This window comes from Neodiprion lecontei, chromosome 2 (assembly GCF_021901455.1).
Source record: "Neodiprion lecontei isolate iyNeoLeco1 chromosome 2, iyNeoLeco1.1, whole genome shotgun sequence".
Classification (NCBI taxonomy): domain Eukaryota; kingdom Metazoa; phylum Arthropoda; class Insecta; order Hymenoptera; family Diprionidae; genus Neodiprion; species Neodiprion lecontei.
The window spans coordinates 9772147-9788785 of record NC_060261.1 but is presented as its reverse complement, the minus strand read 5'-3'; the positions used below and the strand labels follow the sequence as shown (position 1 = coordinate 9788785).

General features: G+C 43.3%; 1 protein-coding gene across 9 annotated transcripts in view; it reads right to left on the bottom strand.

The window, feature by feature from the left end:
* Positions 1 to 16639, bottom strand: part of LOC107218323 (Down syndrome cell adhesion molecule-like protein Dscam2) — a 123056-nt gene that overhangs the window by 63551 nt on the left and 42866 nt on the right. For all 9 annotated transcript variants that reach the window (XR_006902613.1, XR_006902614.1, XR_006902615.1 and 6 more), the window contains exons 2-3: positions 4034 to 4381; positions 538 to 702 (exon numbers count right to left, since the gene is read on the bottom strand). Coding sequence is in view for 6 of the 9 variants with exons in the window: in XM_046730283.1 (XP_046586239.1) it covers positions 538 to 702; positions 4034 to 4381 (513 nt within the window). In the remaining 3 variants the exon portion in view is untranslated. The remainder of the gene's footprint in view (positions 1 to 537; positions 703 to 4033; positions 4382 to 16639) is intronic.

Sequence of the window (16639 nt, the reverse complement as noted above, 5' to 3'; positions counted from 1 at the left end):
TTCACGAGGAACGAGAAATATCTCGAGTGGGAAAAAATATTGTTGTACTCTGCCTGCACTGTACTACAATTCGGCAGCACAAAGGAATTAAAAATTATGAAACGATTTTTACCCTTGATATAATTTTTACTCTCCTCCCCTTCGTGTATTGAAAATCATTAACAAATATTATATACAGCCTTTCTATCAACATAAAACAAAAGTAATCTGGCTGTAGTTTTTAATAATGTTTACTGGTTTAAATAAGTTGACTAGATGCAATCGTAAAGCTCAATGTTTAAAACCCGCATTGTTGTTTTTACATATATATATATATATTTCTTTTTACCGCGTAATTCTTCACCGTGAACAAATGACATTATTTGTATGAAATTCCCCGTACCAAGTATCGTCGTTAAAGTGCTGGTAATAATTGTACCCTGAGTTGAGCAAAAGCAGTTTGAAAATTGCGGTAGAAATCTGATGACGATTATCGTCATTGTTTCGTAAAACGTGTCGAAAATTGTCGGTACGATTAGGAATAGCTGTTATACTCACCTCCTTGGAGCGAAGGGTAGATATAGAAGGAGGGTTCCTGGAGCCAGGAGACAACGCGAACCAAGTCCTTAACAAAGCTCGGGATAACGCAGCGTAGAACAGCTGTACATCCTCTGGAAGCACCGCCCATTACTTCGACGTCTACCTTGTAGGCCTGGGCGACGACTGGCGAGAGACGGAGAGAGAAAGAGAGAGAGAGAGAGAAAAAGAAAAAGATATTAGTTTACAATTTCCAAGAAATCCTCGGATTAATTAGCGACAGATTTACAGCCCGAGGAATAACCAAGAAAGCTGTGTCTCTCTTCCCGTTACCAATTAATCGGCTCAACGATTCGCCGACTGATAATTTGATACATCAATTTCTTATCTCGTAATTGCTTCCGAGAATATGAGTTCTCGAAGCAAGTAGACAGAGGACAAGATGTTTGCGCAGAAGCTCTGTCCAAAAACACACCGAACGTCTTCGACACTCCGGTCACCCACCGATAAAGCCCGTTTGAAAAATTCATCCGTGAAAAGGGAGGAAGGTAAATTGAAAAACACGTTTACGATATCCTAACGAAACAAAGTTATAGTTCGGTCCAGTTCAGCGGATCCTGGCTGATTGAATCATGATCCAACCATTTCCGGGTCCGTCCTCTTCCTCCGAGTCGGAACGTCATCGTTGCGAAGTCCTTCGATCTAGAATGGAAGTATGTCGTCGTGTGTCGTTTTTTATTCTCCGTCTTTTTTCTTCTTCGTCTTCGTTCGTCTCACAGGTACGACGAGAAGCACCTACCCACGTGTATGTATCTCATAATGGTTTATGGGTACAGTGAAAGAGGAAGCGAGGCGAAGGGAAAGAGACAATGGGAGGTAGTGACGCTTCGGCAGATCTCTCAGGGGTAACACGGTGTGACGTGATGCCGCAGTAACGGGGCCAGACCAACGCCTGACACTCTGGGATCCTACCAGGAATCCGATACCACGACATCTCTCAAGTGAACATCCAGGGCTCGAAATGCTACTGTGTTTCCTCCTGTTCAGAACTGGGTTTCGTACCATTGGTGGGCGGTTGTTTGTGTCTGTACCTTGCGCCATCCTCAGCCCTCCAAGTCCCCAGGACAAACGGAGCTCGAAGCGCTAAAGGGATCCTTGTAGGGTGCATACGTACCGTGTACAAGTTCTGGTCCTGGATTAGCGTCACATCCACGGATCTTTAACGTCTCTGTTTCGCCACAGATTTACACGTGGGTATAAATGATTCTCATGGTGCATTGATAAGGGATGATGTTTTGTGCTCGAGCTTTTGGGGATTGGTTCACCCGAAGTCGATACGTTTGATGCTTTTCATATTTTATGCACCTATTTGTCAAATTATTGGATTTGTAAGTGACGGAGATCTTTGTAAAATACAAAAATATGATATCCGTGAGTCGGAAAGATGAGCTTCGACATTGATTTAGAATGGTTGAAAATGTAGGAGTTCATATATTTCTTGCATTTTTCGATCTTTCGTAGATCTTTTTCCGCAGAAATCGGTGAACAGCGGTTAACTTTTTTCTGGAATCACCTCACGTGTGACGTATGATTTTTTGAGTTGAGGTACCAATCAGAGGATCAATGTATAGGAATTTACAAATTCGTGCAAAGAATCGGACTAAACGGCTTACTTACGGCGTTAGCGTTGTAAAAATGTGGGAAAAAGGAAGCTCCCATACCGAGAAAGGAAGGACGAGGGCAAAAGTACGAAACGTCGGAGTCGTTAATCCTAGGTACCATGTGCTGTTTTTAGCTTCCATTTTTACGACGTTTCATTGACTGCCAGCTCTTAATGTTCCTACATATTTTTATGGCTTTAGGAAATTGAGTTTCGACCGAGGCCAATCCTCTGTCCCACCGGTAAAAATAATTATTGCATTCTTGGATGCTAGCCAGGGGCGTTTATATCCTCGAGCAATCTTTTCTCGCTGCAGGAAAAATGGTCTAATAAGAATGTATCAAACGGGCTAAAAGCTCGGCAGTCATAAATTTCGTCTCTAGCCGTATATACTATGAAATTTTGTTCGTTTTAACCATTTCCATTTGACGTCTAGGTAATTAATCGATGCGAGCACTCGGTTTTCTATTCCAGAGAATTTTCAATGTACCGTTGACCGAGATGCGGTTGAAAATTTCTGCGCAATTGTTTTCACGGATCAATTATTACCCCTCTGGAATCTGCGGACCGCCAAGATCAGAGAATTAAAGAACAAAAATGTACCCTGAAAGAACCGCGGGGGATGAAGTATATAAAGTTATAATCGTAACTAGACTCCCTTCTTAATCTAGTTTATATACGAAAGCGGCATTTGGTTCAGGGAATCTCGAGCGTGCTCACAGGCGGTCCGGATTTGCATTCAGATTGCGTTTTAAAAAAGGTAATTAACCCGCTCCCCGTTACGCCGCTTCCCGCTGCTGGTGTTGGGTCAGCGTAGAGACTCGCTGGTTTTCTAATCGCTTTGTCACAGCCTGAAAATATTCATTCCAATGGCTGCCAAAGTGGATGGTCAGCAAAATCTATCGTTGCACTGAAAACTTCCCTTGGCTATTTCATAGGATTTACCAAACGAAAAGTAACCTTTAAGCTTGGTAGCTGACCACTGATAATTGAAATATATTTTCGAAAGTATTTCAACTTGATCCTTTTGATTCTGGTCACGTGAGGTTGACTTCTATTTGGATCCCTCGATCTTGAGGAGGTTACAGATGGCCAAAAATCGAGAATCTTTGATAATTATTTTACTACGAAATAGTCACGCGTTGAATACTTATCAAATTGTTATGTATTCGTAAGATACAAAGATTTTTTTGAAAATACAGAAACAACAAATATTCGAAATGTAAACAAAAGCTCACATGTCGAACGTTGATGACCCTGTTCAAATCATTTCAACATTCTGAAGAATTGGGTAGATTTGTACGATTACACTCTACAATGGCTCATTTTGTTAAGAGAACTATTTTTCTTCATAGCCCCTAAAACAGATTTTCTCATTTTTCAACAGCAAACTTAATACTTCCATTTGCAGATCGTGATCAACAACGATGCAATGTTGTAAAATTAATTACTTAAGGTCACCAAGATGATGGAAAAAAAGTTTTTGCAGTGAGTTTGTAGAAAATGGTCTTCTGAGCAAAATTAGCCATCGTAGATAAAAATCGCTCAAATCTACGAGATTTTCAATAATTTTCCAGCATTTGCTCATGATTCCGGTATCTTTCGTTTTTGCGTATATACCAAAAATCTTCGTAGCTCACGGTTATGATAATATGATAAATGATCAACGTCTGACAATTTTAATAACCTGCAGCCTTCTCAAGGGGATAAAATGCGTTACAGACATTGCTCGCTATGATTTTCGAACAGAATAATACAGCTGCTCGAGTATTTCGAAGCTGTGGTATTTCCGCGGGGAAAAAATCTCTCCCTGAAATCTGTCGCTATTAAAATGGCGAGGATCAAAGCAGGACTCACCGGCTCTGACTTGAACGTCTCGGGTCAAGACTCTGCCAACGGTGTTGCTGGCGACACACCTATAGGCGGTGCTGTGTACATCCTGCCTGTAGGCCGCGGCCGGAAACGGAAGTAGAACGAGGGTGCCATTCCTGAGTACCCTCCGGACACCGGGAACGTCACTGGCGGGAAGTCCGTCGGCTGTAACCCAATCGATGTTTGGTAGCGGACTTCCGGACGCTGCGCAGTCGAGCCAGGCACCACTTGAGTTTGAGAATTCAATTCTTGACTGGGGCTCGATGAGGAAACTCGGTCCTCGAAGATGAGCGTCAAAGCCACCGACCAAAGTCGCCGCCGCCGCCGCCCCTGCTGTATTCGGAAATAATAACCCAACGTTAGTCGAAGTCTTTCCAAGGGTGTGAAGGGAATTTTTTAGACACATACATGTCGATAGGGTGCACAGGGATCAGCTTTTACTTTAAAGTATCAAGCTTCAAGTCAGAGTTATAGATGTACCAAGTTTGACGTTTCCATGAAAATAAGGAGCAGGCAAGCGTAGTGACTGACATTTTTCTTTAATCGCACAATCTTGGGCGTGAAAACATCACTGATTGCGAATTATTCCACTTGGCTTCTGGCATCAGCTTTATATCTTCAGATTCGTGTTCATAATACAAATGACGATTCGCGATTTAAGGGGATGACGTAACGCGAGCCGAGAAGTTGAAAAATCTCGGTTATCTTAATTGGTGCGAAAAGTTTGAGCAGCTTTTTCATCCCTTGAAAGCTTGTCTGGGTTTGGATACGGGTGGCTGGGGGGTGGTTCAGCCAGCCTTAGAGAACGTCAGGCTTTAAGGCTGATTGTGATAAATTATACTCGTTCTATGCCTTTTGGCAACGTTTTCAAACTTCAAAGCGTTGAGCCGAGCTTTAGCATTGTTTATAGAGAATTCAACGCTGACTGAATGATTTTTTTTTTTTTTTGTAAAGGAGAGAGAAGTTTTCGGTTTGAACCAAAAGGATTAGAACAAGAGCAACTTTTTTTCTTTCATCTTTTCCAAGAGTTTTATACAGCGAAAAATTATGGCAACTCATTTCTTTCAATAAATTATTGTTAAGTTCTTTATTTTTGTCTGAGTTACAAATAAACTTGAATGGGTTTCATAAATCTGCAAAATTTCGTTGTTCGAAAAATAATTACAAAGTTAGACCGACGGGTGTTTTCCATAACGGAAACACCCTGGGTTCGAAAAAAAAAAATACACACATTCGTCCATCTTTTTTTGTTCGCAAAAATTTATTTCCAGTTGCGATATGTACCTATCCGAATCTCCACTGTCATTAATTAGAACTCGGCGTGCTTTTTTCGTAGGTTATTAATCGTACGTCATTTACATTCATACCTGGACCGTATATTTTTCAACCCCGAAAAAAGATGAGAAAGCGAGAGAGAAGGAGAGAGCGAGGTAGGCAGAGATTTATGGTGTCGCTATACCCCCGGTATTTTGTTTTAGGCTTGTTTCGCCCCCGTCCCCCTGCACCCCTGTCAAACTCTCGCGCTCTCTTCCTCTCTGCAAACGCCGTTACGTAATAACGAGGAAAACAAGCGGTTTTGGGCTGGCCATGAGCCAGCTCTCGAGCTTCCCGTTCTCGCACTGCAGGTTCCAAGTTTATACCGAGAAAAAAAAAAGGAATAATATCCAATTCGAATTTGGAACTAGAAATTTAGATTTTTGATTAACGATTTAAAATCACTCAGGTACCATGTTACATGAAATTATGACGATTTTTTATTTTTTATATTTTGAACCATTGCAATGGATCCACCATTACAAATTTTGGAAGTATGACCTTGGATTCGTGATCAGCGAACCAAAAAACTTTGTCGTACCAATTTTCATTTGAATCCATTCATTCATTCTCAAGATATTAGGTTTGTGGAATTTTGTTATTTAAATAATTGAAAAAGTAATGAACCGATGAAAGCCAAATGGTATCGTCGGACAAAAAAATTGACCAGACGCATGTATAAATACACACACAGACACAGTTGTCAATCCGAAAATGGTCGGAAATGATTTTCCAGATCTCGAAACGTCGAAGTCTATTGTAAATTAAACTTTTCATTTTCGGGATGATCACGATAACTTCCTTTTTATCTTGAAAAACAGAGAAACCGGAAGTTAAAAATCGACTTCGTGAAAAGAGTGATTTTTTGCAGCACTTAAACCGTCGCAGATTCCATGTTTAATATGTTGTACTTGTAACTCGTTGAAGCTGAAGTCGTGTGGCTTGTAATAGATTGTGCCACACAGAGACGGTGAGTTCCTGTCGGATAAGGATACTTTTCACCAACAATTTCACGAGCCATTAAAGGAGGTGAGTGGTATTGTCCTAAAACCCTTCGGGAACAACCTGCGACCAAATCGAGATGAGGGTCCGAGGATGTGTACGTCTACTGTACAATACATGGGTAAATTTCCCTGCGTCAAAATGATTAAGTACGTATACTTAAAACGGAAATCCACTGATTCATTCGCGAGGAGGAAGTTGTTGGAAGGCAGATCATTGGCACCGTGTGAGGTAAATGAAACTTATCCTGGCGAATCACCTTGAGTCGACAAGAAACATCTGTTGGCTGAATGTTTCTCCCAATACCATTTTTCAACCAGGATACTCAAACGATCGTAATTCGGTCGTGCCCGGAACAATTGAAATCCCATTTGAAAACCGGATACGCAGTTCGACAATTCATCGAGAAAAAGGTCGTGCCCCAGATTCTAGTTTACAGGGTCTGGGTCTCGTAAAACAGCGGTCTCCAGTAATCGGTCCCGTTCTACGGTGTATTCAAATCACATTATTCTTCGGCAAGGGTGTAGGGTTGGTCTCTCCCCCGCAAAACGAGGGGGAGAAACCTCGCAATCAGATAAGATCCCATCGGCTGAGGGAGCCGCGAACGAGAAAGTGAAAAGCTCGATTCTCGAATTAGGCGAGAGACGGGGATGAAAATTCGTGGAGTCAAAAGCTTCTGTCTCTTGTCAAGCTCGTGTAGAAATATCAAATGGCGGTGCCTATCTTGTATCGAAGTGCCTGCGTCGCACAGGGAGTGAATTTTGCAAAATTGACAGGTATCCGTATCTTTCCCGGAAAGTGTTCCTTCACTTGTATTCTAAAATATTGTACTCGCAATTTTTCCCGACATTTTTTGCAGAACACTGTAACACCTTAACTCCACGCACCGTGCGTTGGGATTAGGACAGCATCGCGGGGTGATCGAAACGGAGCGGCAGCTCTAATTGGGGCTCGTTTTGTCACGGGTGTCTGGCATTGTTCGTCGGTTCTTTTTTTCCCGTTCCCTCTCTCCGCGTTTCTCTTTTTTCTTTCTACACCGCCGCGCTCTCTTCTCTACTCGCCAAGAAGAACGTTAGTCGGCGTATAATCAGTCCGGAGGCTATGATTGATCAAACTTCCAACCCAACGCGAAGTCCTTCTCGTTTGTGTCTTTCATCCATCATCCATCCTTCCGTTTCTTCCCGCCCTGTCTGCCGGCTCCGAAACCCTCTTCGATTCCTTGTCCAAGCTACTTATGTCTACCCTGATAGACATCGTGCTCGTTTTGTTCAGAGCTCCGACGTTGGAACTCGCGGTTGACAATGGCGCGAGTTCAACAGAATGAACCGAAAAACGAATAAACGAACTCCGAGTGGTGCTGTTTTTTTCTTTTTTTTTTTATTTATTTCCTCTTCATCGCAATTCAATCATTGCGTTAGCAATACCAACGCCCGACAGGGATGGAAAAATTTCGATGGACGGATGGCTTGAATAGCTGCCTGGAGTTTTTCGTTCTCGCACCGTCATTTTCTTTGCTCTCTGGCAATCCTTTATCAATTATGTATTTCCATTGAACCTCAGGATGCCCCAAGCCCCGAACCTACAAGGTCCTGGATAGGACCTCTTATCCTAAACCACCTCGCGCCTTGTTCGCTCTACCTTCACGGTCCGCTACCTGTTTTTTTTTTTATTTTCAGCCGAAGGCAGTATCCGAAACACATTTCGATGTAGATGAGGCTACTTCGAGTTATTCTTCAATTCTAGAGGATAAAGTTCTCGGCAACGTTGCCACCGGGTGTTGTTTGCATGATTTTATACGACCACCGAATTGATTCTCGTCGAGGTAAGAATTTATTCTTGTCTCGCGAGGCGTTACCTCATTTTTCTTAATTTTACGCCCGAATAATTCTTCTTTTCAAAATTCATTTCAATGCTTCATATAAAGTATACACGCAGATAAGATCGAATAAGAGAAAAAAAATCAATAGCTATTAAAGATCCTTCCGCCTCCAATTTATGCTCAAAATGAACGCAAGCGTCGAACTGTTCTTTATCGAGCGCATTGAAGCGAGGCAATAGATTGCAATTATCATTTCGGTCGAGTAAGCCTGGTAATCGGGAAGGCTTACGCCGGCTGGCAAATTATTATTAATTGCATTACCAGGGCTTACCTACGCGAACGGTTTTGCGGCACAGCCGATTGGTTACATAATTCAGGTACGCTAAGCTCCGGCCAAAATGCAAATAGAGGCTGCTTTCTATCAGAATGCAGAGGTATGCGGCTATTTTATGCACTTTCATAGTCTTTCCATTTTCCAATTATAATCCATCTCAACTGGCGAAAAATCTCCCACTAATTTTTGTCAAATGGTTATCATTAAAGGTTGACATTTTCTTTTCGCTCGAAGTATAAATTTAGCCTGATGTACGTAACTATACGTTATATTAGATCATTTTTCTCTTTCGAACAATCTCTCTCTGTCTCTCTCTCTCTTCTACCTCTGCTCCTAGAATTTTCCCCTTAGCTGACGGAATGAATACATTATTCATAAATGCCATCCCGTCTTGAGACCCACAGCTCAGATTCCTGCTCTCCACATACCCCAGAGGATTTTTTCAATTCTGATTTTATCCAACATCCCATCGCCGTTCAATGATCCGAGCTTCGTCGTACCTGTTTCAACCTAGGCATCAATTTTTTTTAACCAATGCAAAATAAAATCGTTTCAAATTTCGCTGAAAAAAAAAGTGAATTGTTTATCAATTTTTCAACTCCAAATTAGTTTGGATACTTTCTTCTTTGCAGTTCAGGAACACGCTTTTGAGTTCATTATCAACCATAATTTATCGCTAGTCTGAACGAAGATGAGGTACTCTTCAGCGTTGTTGACAGATTTGACCAAGCTTCAACCTACCTACGATATAATTTCGTAAACTGATCAGTCTATGAACATCTTAAACAAGTTGTAACCGAAACGGTGGATCGTTGCCTCGACGTACATCCAGCACCAGCGCTCGGTTTGACTTGGATTCCAAGGACGACAAAGTATGACCAAGTTAAAGTCTGGGAAGTGAATCGCTCGCGCGAGGTCAGTGAGCCAGAGTGACCCTGTCGCGCTAAATGTATAGTATAATTCGGCATTCTGGAGGCATAACTTTGAATGGAAACTCCGCAAACTCAATGGCAGAAGGTGGGTGGGTGCAGGATAGGGACAGGGTCCTAGCGTATACATAGTGAGCTGGATTTGGTTGGATAGTAAGATTGAATTTGCGAACTTGGAGTTGAGGACGATGAGAACGAGACTGGGGATGGTGTGTAGTTGGGTAGTAGATGGGCGGGTATAACGGTGGCAGTTCGTGCCTACGAGACAGTGTTTGCCGATCGAATCAAGATGGCAATTACTTGATCCTGAGAGAAAATGGCAGGTGGTATATAGTCGGTGGATGTAGTACGCGTCCCAGCTGCTCGGCATCAATCGTGGATCGACGTAACGACGAATACACTTTGCCTGGTCGCCGACGCGTACCAGTCGAGTTTACACAGAGAGTTTACTTTCAATTAATTACACTCTCTTTCTTCCTTGCGAAACCGAGACTGGAAGATGGCACGTGAATATCGAACTTGCATTAATAATCTACTCGTTTCCTTTCTATCCATCCACCTTGACGTAACATTTATAGGTATACCGAAGCTTCATCTAACTCTCTGTAATGTAAATCTGTGATAATCGGATGAAGGGAACTATTTTTAGGTACATCTCGACTTTATCGGCTCCAAACTGCCCTTGACGTCATACTGTTCCGAAGGGACAGTCAGCGCACCGTAATGAGGAAGACCATGGGTGATGATCGTTGTTAAAATCCGTTAACTAGTCTCGAGCGAATCCATTTGGTGCGTACAAATCTGGCCTAGACTATTTATCAGGTCGTTACTTTGCAAGTATTAACATGTCTTTCGAACAAAGTGGGTCCTTTGATGCGATGGGCCGCGAGGCAAGGGACGCTAGTCAGACGACTCGAGCTCTCGCAAATGAGGGAAAGGCCGAAATACTCGGGAAGGCGGAAAGAGCTATCGTATGCAGGTTGGCACAAGACGTGCTCAAGACGTAAACGAGTGTAAGATGCATGCCTCAGCAGTGTCGCAGAGCCGTCGCCCCGTGGGTCGATACCCTTTGTTACCCTCACCTGTGTGTCGGTGAGGACCGGCGATTATCTACTTCAGGAAACAATGCCCCCCACAGTACCGTCTGCAGCAGTACCCTGCTAATTCGTGACTAATCACCCGCTTCAAATCTTCACCTGTACTCCGAATTATCTCTATTTTCGACTACGAGTTTCGACCACTTCAATTTGACGAAAGCGCGAAGCGTGTCCGCCTGTATGGCGTTCGCATGATCGCTGTCTTCGTAGACTTGCGTTTGATTTTTATCTCCTTTTTCTTATTTCAAAAAGATGTTTAACACAAATTCACATCGTTTGCTTCACGTGTGAAAAACTAGTGGCATGAAAAAATGCACCACTCGCATAACTTGCGTATAACGTGACGCAAACTGGTAGAAGAAAGATCGACAATCTTTTTAACAAGTCAGCAGACTTAACACTGGAGGTTGCGAAACACGTGCACTGATCTATAAATCTGTAGCTGCATCCTGCCTCGAAATTCAAACTGAATTCTGTGGTGGTAATTTGTCCCAGACGGATCGGCCCACCGACAGATCCCGTGGTTGTTTGTCAAACGCATACATTATACGTGCTTGCACAGCTCAGTTTTGCTTTTTATGATAACAAAAAAGATCCACCTGCTCCACGTGTCTGGTTGTTCGAGAGGATGATGGATTTATTGCCAATGTTTGTCTACTACCTAAGAAATTTGTTGAAAGTAAATTCACCGTATTGTTGTAATTTGTAAACAATAGTCGATGGATACAGAGTTCTTTTAATGGTCCAACTTTAATTTTTCAGTGGATGACTGGAGTTCACAGACAGACAGATTTCATCCGTGCAAGATCAGTAGGAAAAGTTTGCCTGGGCTGCTTTGTCATTTTTCTGTCCACATTGATACGTATATAGTCGTCCGGTTGGTAATAGGTAGAAGCTACGCGTAGTTTTCTCATTTTCCTCAAAAGTCTGGGAGTAGCTTTTAACTGATTCCAAGTTCGGAGCGTTTTGCTGCCCCTGAGGAACAAAGCCGGTACCGCTGGTTGGTAGAGTTGCAAATACAGCCCCGGAGGTTGGCGTTTTTATTTCAAAACTTGGCTGGCTTTTAGAATGTTTTAAAATGTCGAGCCGACGTTGAGAACAGGGTCGACGCTGAGGGGAGTCGAGGGCGGCTGGTGCCCGGAGGTCGTGGCTCTGGAGTACTCGGTGTCACGGAGATGAGAGAATGGCTAACCGAGAGGACGGGGAACCGTCCAGGAAATGAAGACGACAAGGACACCCTCTAAAATGCTTCCAGGTTCCTCTTATCTTTTCTCCCTCCCGCCGCTACTTCTCGAGAAATTGAAAGCGCTTACGCTTTTTATAATATGGAGATTACCGAGACAGGTATATATATACGCCCTCTGCGAGAGTTTGTCTTCGTCAACATTGTCATCCGTTGTATGGCTGCAGCTTAAGAAAAAAAAAACATCAAAAAGTTGAACATAGACATTTTACAAACATCAGCAAATGGCCCAAAAATCCATCCATAATCTTGTTTATATACAGACAACGTAGGGAAGCAGTTTCAACAAAACTATTAAAATACCTGCTGCTACTCAGCCTCAGGTCAGCCGCCAGAAAAATGAAACAAAAATACCACTGGCGGATTCCGTTTTCTTTCCGAGGTGTCAAGGAACTTTTTCTTGATATTGGACCAAGTCAATCACTGTCCAACCAACAACTAATCGTTTATTAACTTGTTCGTGGGATTAGCAGCACGGCCGTAACATTTGGTGGCATGTGTGGGATGTGAGCAGATGCTATTAGCAGCGACCCTTCAAACGAGACGATACCATCGCGGACGAACCCCGTCCACATTTTACTGAAAACGCGAGACATGGCACTCGAGGGGTCTGGTGTGAATGGGGCTCGATTGCGATCAGCTCTGTAACTCAGTTATAACGCCATCTCCTCTAGGAGTCGTATAGCACAGTCAACGGGGTGTAGCAGACGTCGGAGCCGTCGGTGTGGGTGCGAGAAGCGAACTTTCTCACATCTGCAAAGTCATGGCTCACTGAGATGGGCGGAAAACGATCAGACGATGGAGAAACTGATAACTACCTTTCAATCGTGGTTAGAACAATTATATGAACTCCGTTACTCAAGTCTCTAACGCGCTCACGTCGACGCGATGAACGGCTCACAACGAAGTTGAATTCTGCGCACTTTCGATTGTTTGGAAATTTTCTTTAAGACTCTACTGTACTACGTACAGGATACTACGTACTATTTCGAAAACTTGTTTTAGTTTTCAATTTCACATTATTTGCACTTTTTAATGCTGAAATCGACGATGACGATGGTGTGAAGATACCACGCGGTAACATCGAATGTTGGCCGAGCTCCGAGCTTTTGGATATTTTTCAGAATAGACACATCGTCTCGGTTTCAGAGCGAATGATAGTGAACTTTCGGAAATACACAGTTCAACTTCTCACATGTGATGATTACCAGAAGCCTATAAACAACGCGCATCCAATCCTTGCTACGAATTCTACCAGAGACGGTGATTCAGAGGACCAGCTGACATGTTTTCGCATAACACGTGTGGACGGAGATTCCATGGGTCAAGAGATCGTCACCTTCAACGACTATTCATCACCCCGTCGCCAACCCTCAATTCCCGTTTGATCCCCGCTCTGCATCGTTGGCTTAGGCGCGGAGAGGCCAGAACGCAATCCATCCGTCCACTATATATAGCCATATATAGTACATATACAACATTGTATATACGCCGAATGACACCCGTGACCCAGGCTTGGCATCCATATTTTGTGAATGGAACCGTCTGGGGTAGTGGGTATAGGACAGAGTACGCATATTTGCGTCCGGCAACAATGACCGCAATCAATGCAGCCGCACTTTGCTCTTCAGGCCTCTCGTTCGTCGCGTCGCGTCACGTCGCTTGTCCTGTCCTGTCCTCTTCAATCCTCCACCGGACTCTCGGACTGACCAGTACACGCCACTACCCTATTGGCCCCAATTGCCTTTTGTCAGCTGTCCCATTGTGCGCGTGTACGCCGTGCCTATACGCGTGTGACAAAGGCTATACGACCACCGTAGGCATCGGTGAGTCAAGTGAACGACAATCTTTTTTCCGTCATGTTTTTCGTTTCATTTTCTACGCACGTGTTCCCTACTTTCTAACACGGGACTGCCGAAATTCGTAAGCTTCCTGCGTTTTGTCGAATCTTTTACGAGGGGAAGAAGTCTTCAGGTGTCAATGAAAATGCCGAGTATATGTGTGTTTCAATTCACCAACGCCTACCAAGTGGAACAAATTTCGTCGCGCGTCCAATGGGGTATATCGTTGGTAAAAAAATTTATCGGTGACCTTGTCCTAAATTTTGTATCCTGTGAAATGGTTCTGTCCCTACCTGGGGCATAAAGTGAGGTTCGTACATATACCTATATAACTACGTATATATACTATATAACCACGTCGACGAAAGTATTTGGCTTTTCAGTTTCACACGAGTTCAGGGCGAGGGGTACTCCTGCGGGAATAATAGGGGGACATGAAGGGACTTTCGTGGATGTCATAAATTTATCAACTAATGAAATAAAAAGAAGAAGAAAAAGAAGAAGAAGAAGGTAGAAAAAAGAATAAAGGGGAAAATAGAGAGGAAAAACTACGAAGGTTCGATCCGTGGTGATGCTGAACAAAGGAAAAGCTTGTTAACCCAAAAGATGAAAGACAGAGCCTGAATATTTTAATTTCTGTTTTAAAACTGGAAAATGGTAAGCAAGTTTGTTAATTATTACATGATAAAAAAAAATCATGTGCTATTGAATTTTTCAGGACTTGACGGGAAATCACGAAGAGGTTGCGGAAGAAATTTCACGGCAGCTGTGAGAAAGCGATACCGTAACAGGACTGCGACGGTTATCCTCAAATCAGCGTATTCCTTATACCAGTTGATAAATTGCTCGTCAGGTTGTCAGAGAGTTTTAGAAGGCTATGACCTCTGTGGCCTATGGGGTCTCGGATATGAAAGCTTTGTTTTACGAAGCAAGGGGATGCTGAGCTTGTCGTAAAATGTTTACTAGCAACAAGGGAGGGTGACGGTCGCTTGTGATCTTCGAACCCAGGCAGCTCAACGACCCGTTGTCATTGGGAGCAGGGCAAGCCATGTAGATTGACACGTGCAGACGACGAACAAAAGCAAGATGAATATATGAAGAAATCCTCATTCTTGTTAGTCATCATTGCCAACATGGAACACCAAGGATTATTGCAAATAAAGCTTCGACGATCTAGACGATAAGTTCACATCTCCTATGAGGAAAAAATTTGCAGATTTCGGTACGAACTGCTCGGAATGATGACAATGGAGAAAACTAAAAGTAAGAATGAGAGTTCATGGATGTACATTATATAATATGGATACGTTCGGAGGAGCCAGCTCATCAGCAATTTAGTTACCAGATCGCCTTACTCGTAATTTTGCCACGGATCTTGTAGCTCATTAGTGTCAGTGCTGGTGTAGAGTTTAGGGCTTATGGTTATACGGAAAGCTGATGTGTACGGTATGCCACTGCTATATATACCTGGGAGTATTAGGCAACGGGATGTCTGTGAACGAGGAGCAGAGGACATCGATGATTTCCCAAGAGGACGCGTCTCCGTCTACGTCTTCGTCTCAGCATCAGCCTCCGCTACCTCCATCACCGCCCTCGTTCCGTCTCCCTTCAACCTCTCTTGTTGCTCTTCTACTACCTCATCCCTCTTTCCTCGTCCCTTTCTGATGAAGCTCAGCCTCTGTACTCGTGCACATGATTCTCCGCTCGCTTCACAACGATCCTCTCTTTACTATGGCAACGACTCCGTTAACGTTCTCGTTAGATCATCCTAGAACTACGCTCCCCTCTTAGGATCATTTTACAATATGTGTGAACGCACCAAGTACACTTGACTCTCTTCCCAATTAACGATGATCGTTATGCTTGGAAATGGGTATAAAGGACGGATTTCAGTTTATTTTGAGAAATAAAGGAAATTAGGATCCTTGTATATACACTGGTCTGTCAAGTCCATACTGACACTTTTCGACATGTCTGGAGATTTGTCCTCCAGAAATGAATTTGCCTCCAAGTCCGTAAATGGTTGATTGGATCAATCAATGACACGTCGTCATTCGTTGGTAGGATTATGATTGGTGCCCGAATATTGCATGTAATTTACCAAAATACTGTCCTATATGTAGACTTGAAACAGTTCTTAAAAAGATTAACGAATGAAATCCATTCGACTTAGCATTTGACAGACGATGATTTTGAATTTCTGAAGATGAAAATGCAGTTCGGTGAAAAATGGTAGGTATTGCAAAGTAACGACATGAGCCAGCTAGTATGCTATCAAATTCCTTTTACTAAGGTATTCCATTAAAATCCACCCTGTCTGGACTCGGATCCTGGTGGGAGTGAACAGGGCGTAAAGGAAGGGTGCGGACAGAGGTAGGAAGATGAAGGGAAGATGTATAAAAGGAGCTCCGCTGCAGGAAGAGAGGAAAGGAAGAAGCCCCGAACCGTTGACAGGCAGCAAATATTGACTCTTCGAAAGAACACACCACCTGCAACACAACGAACGTCGACGACCCTCACTGAGCTGGGACGGTAAAACCGGGGGAAAAACAATTGAGTTATTTATCGGGCTTCGCATGTTTTCATTCGCTAAGCAACGACTCGATTTCCTCTCTCTCCGAGGCGCGAGGAGTAACGGAAAGGAAACGGAAGCCTCCTCGCTTCCTAATTGGCAGTTACTTTTCCCTGATGTAATCGAATCAAACATCGACCGCCTTACGGCTTCTTAGTGCCATCATCATTTCTCTTACGCGTACTTTTTTCATCCAATTCACTCGCGCCTTGAACACAGGCGCATTAGTTCCGGTAATATAAATTGTCTCCAATTACGCCCGACGCACCTCTCAATAATTAGAAACAGTCACTCCCGCCAAATGAAACAGACTTTTATTTTTTCCTCTCCCATCAATAAGGCGCGATCGACTTATGCGCGCGTCGATGCCTTCGTCCTGCAGAGACGCGGCACTTGCTCAATAATTAAGACGCGTCTGCAGGGCTCGATTTAATTTTCAT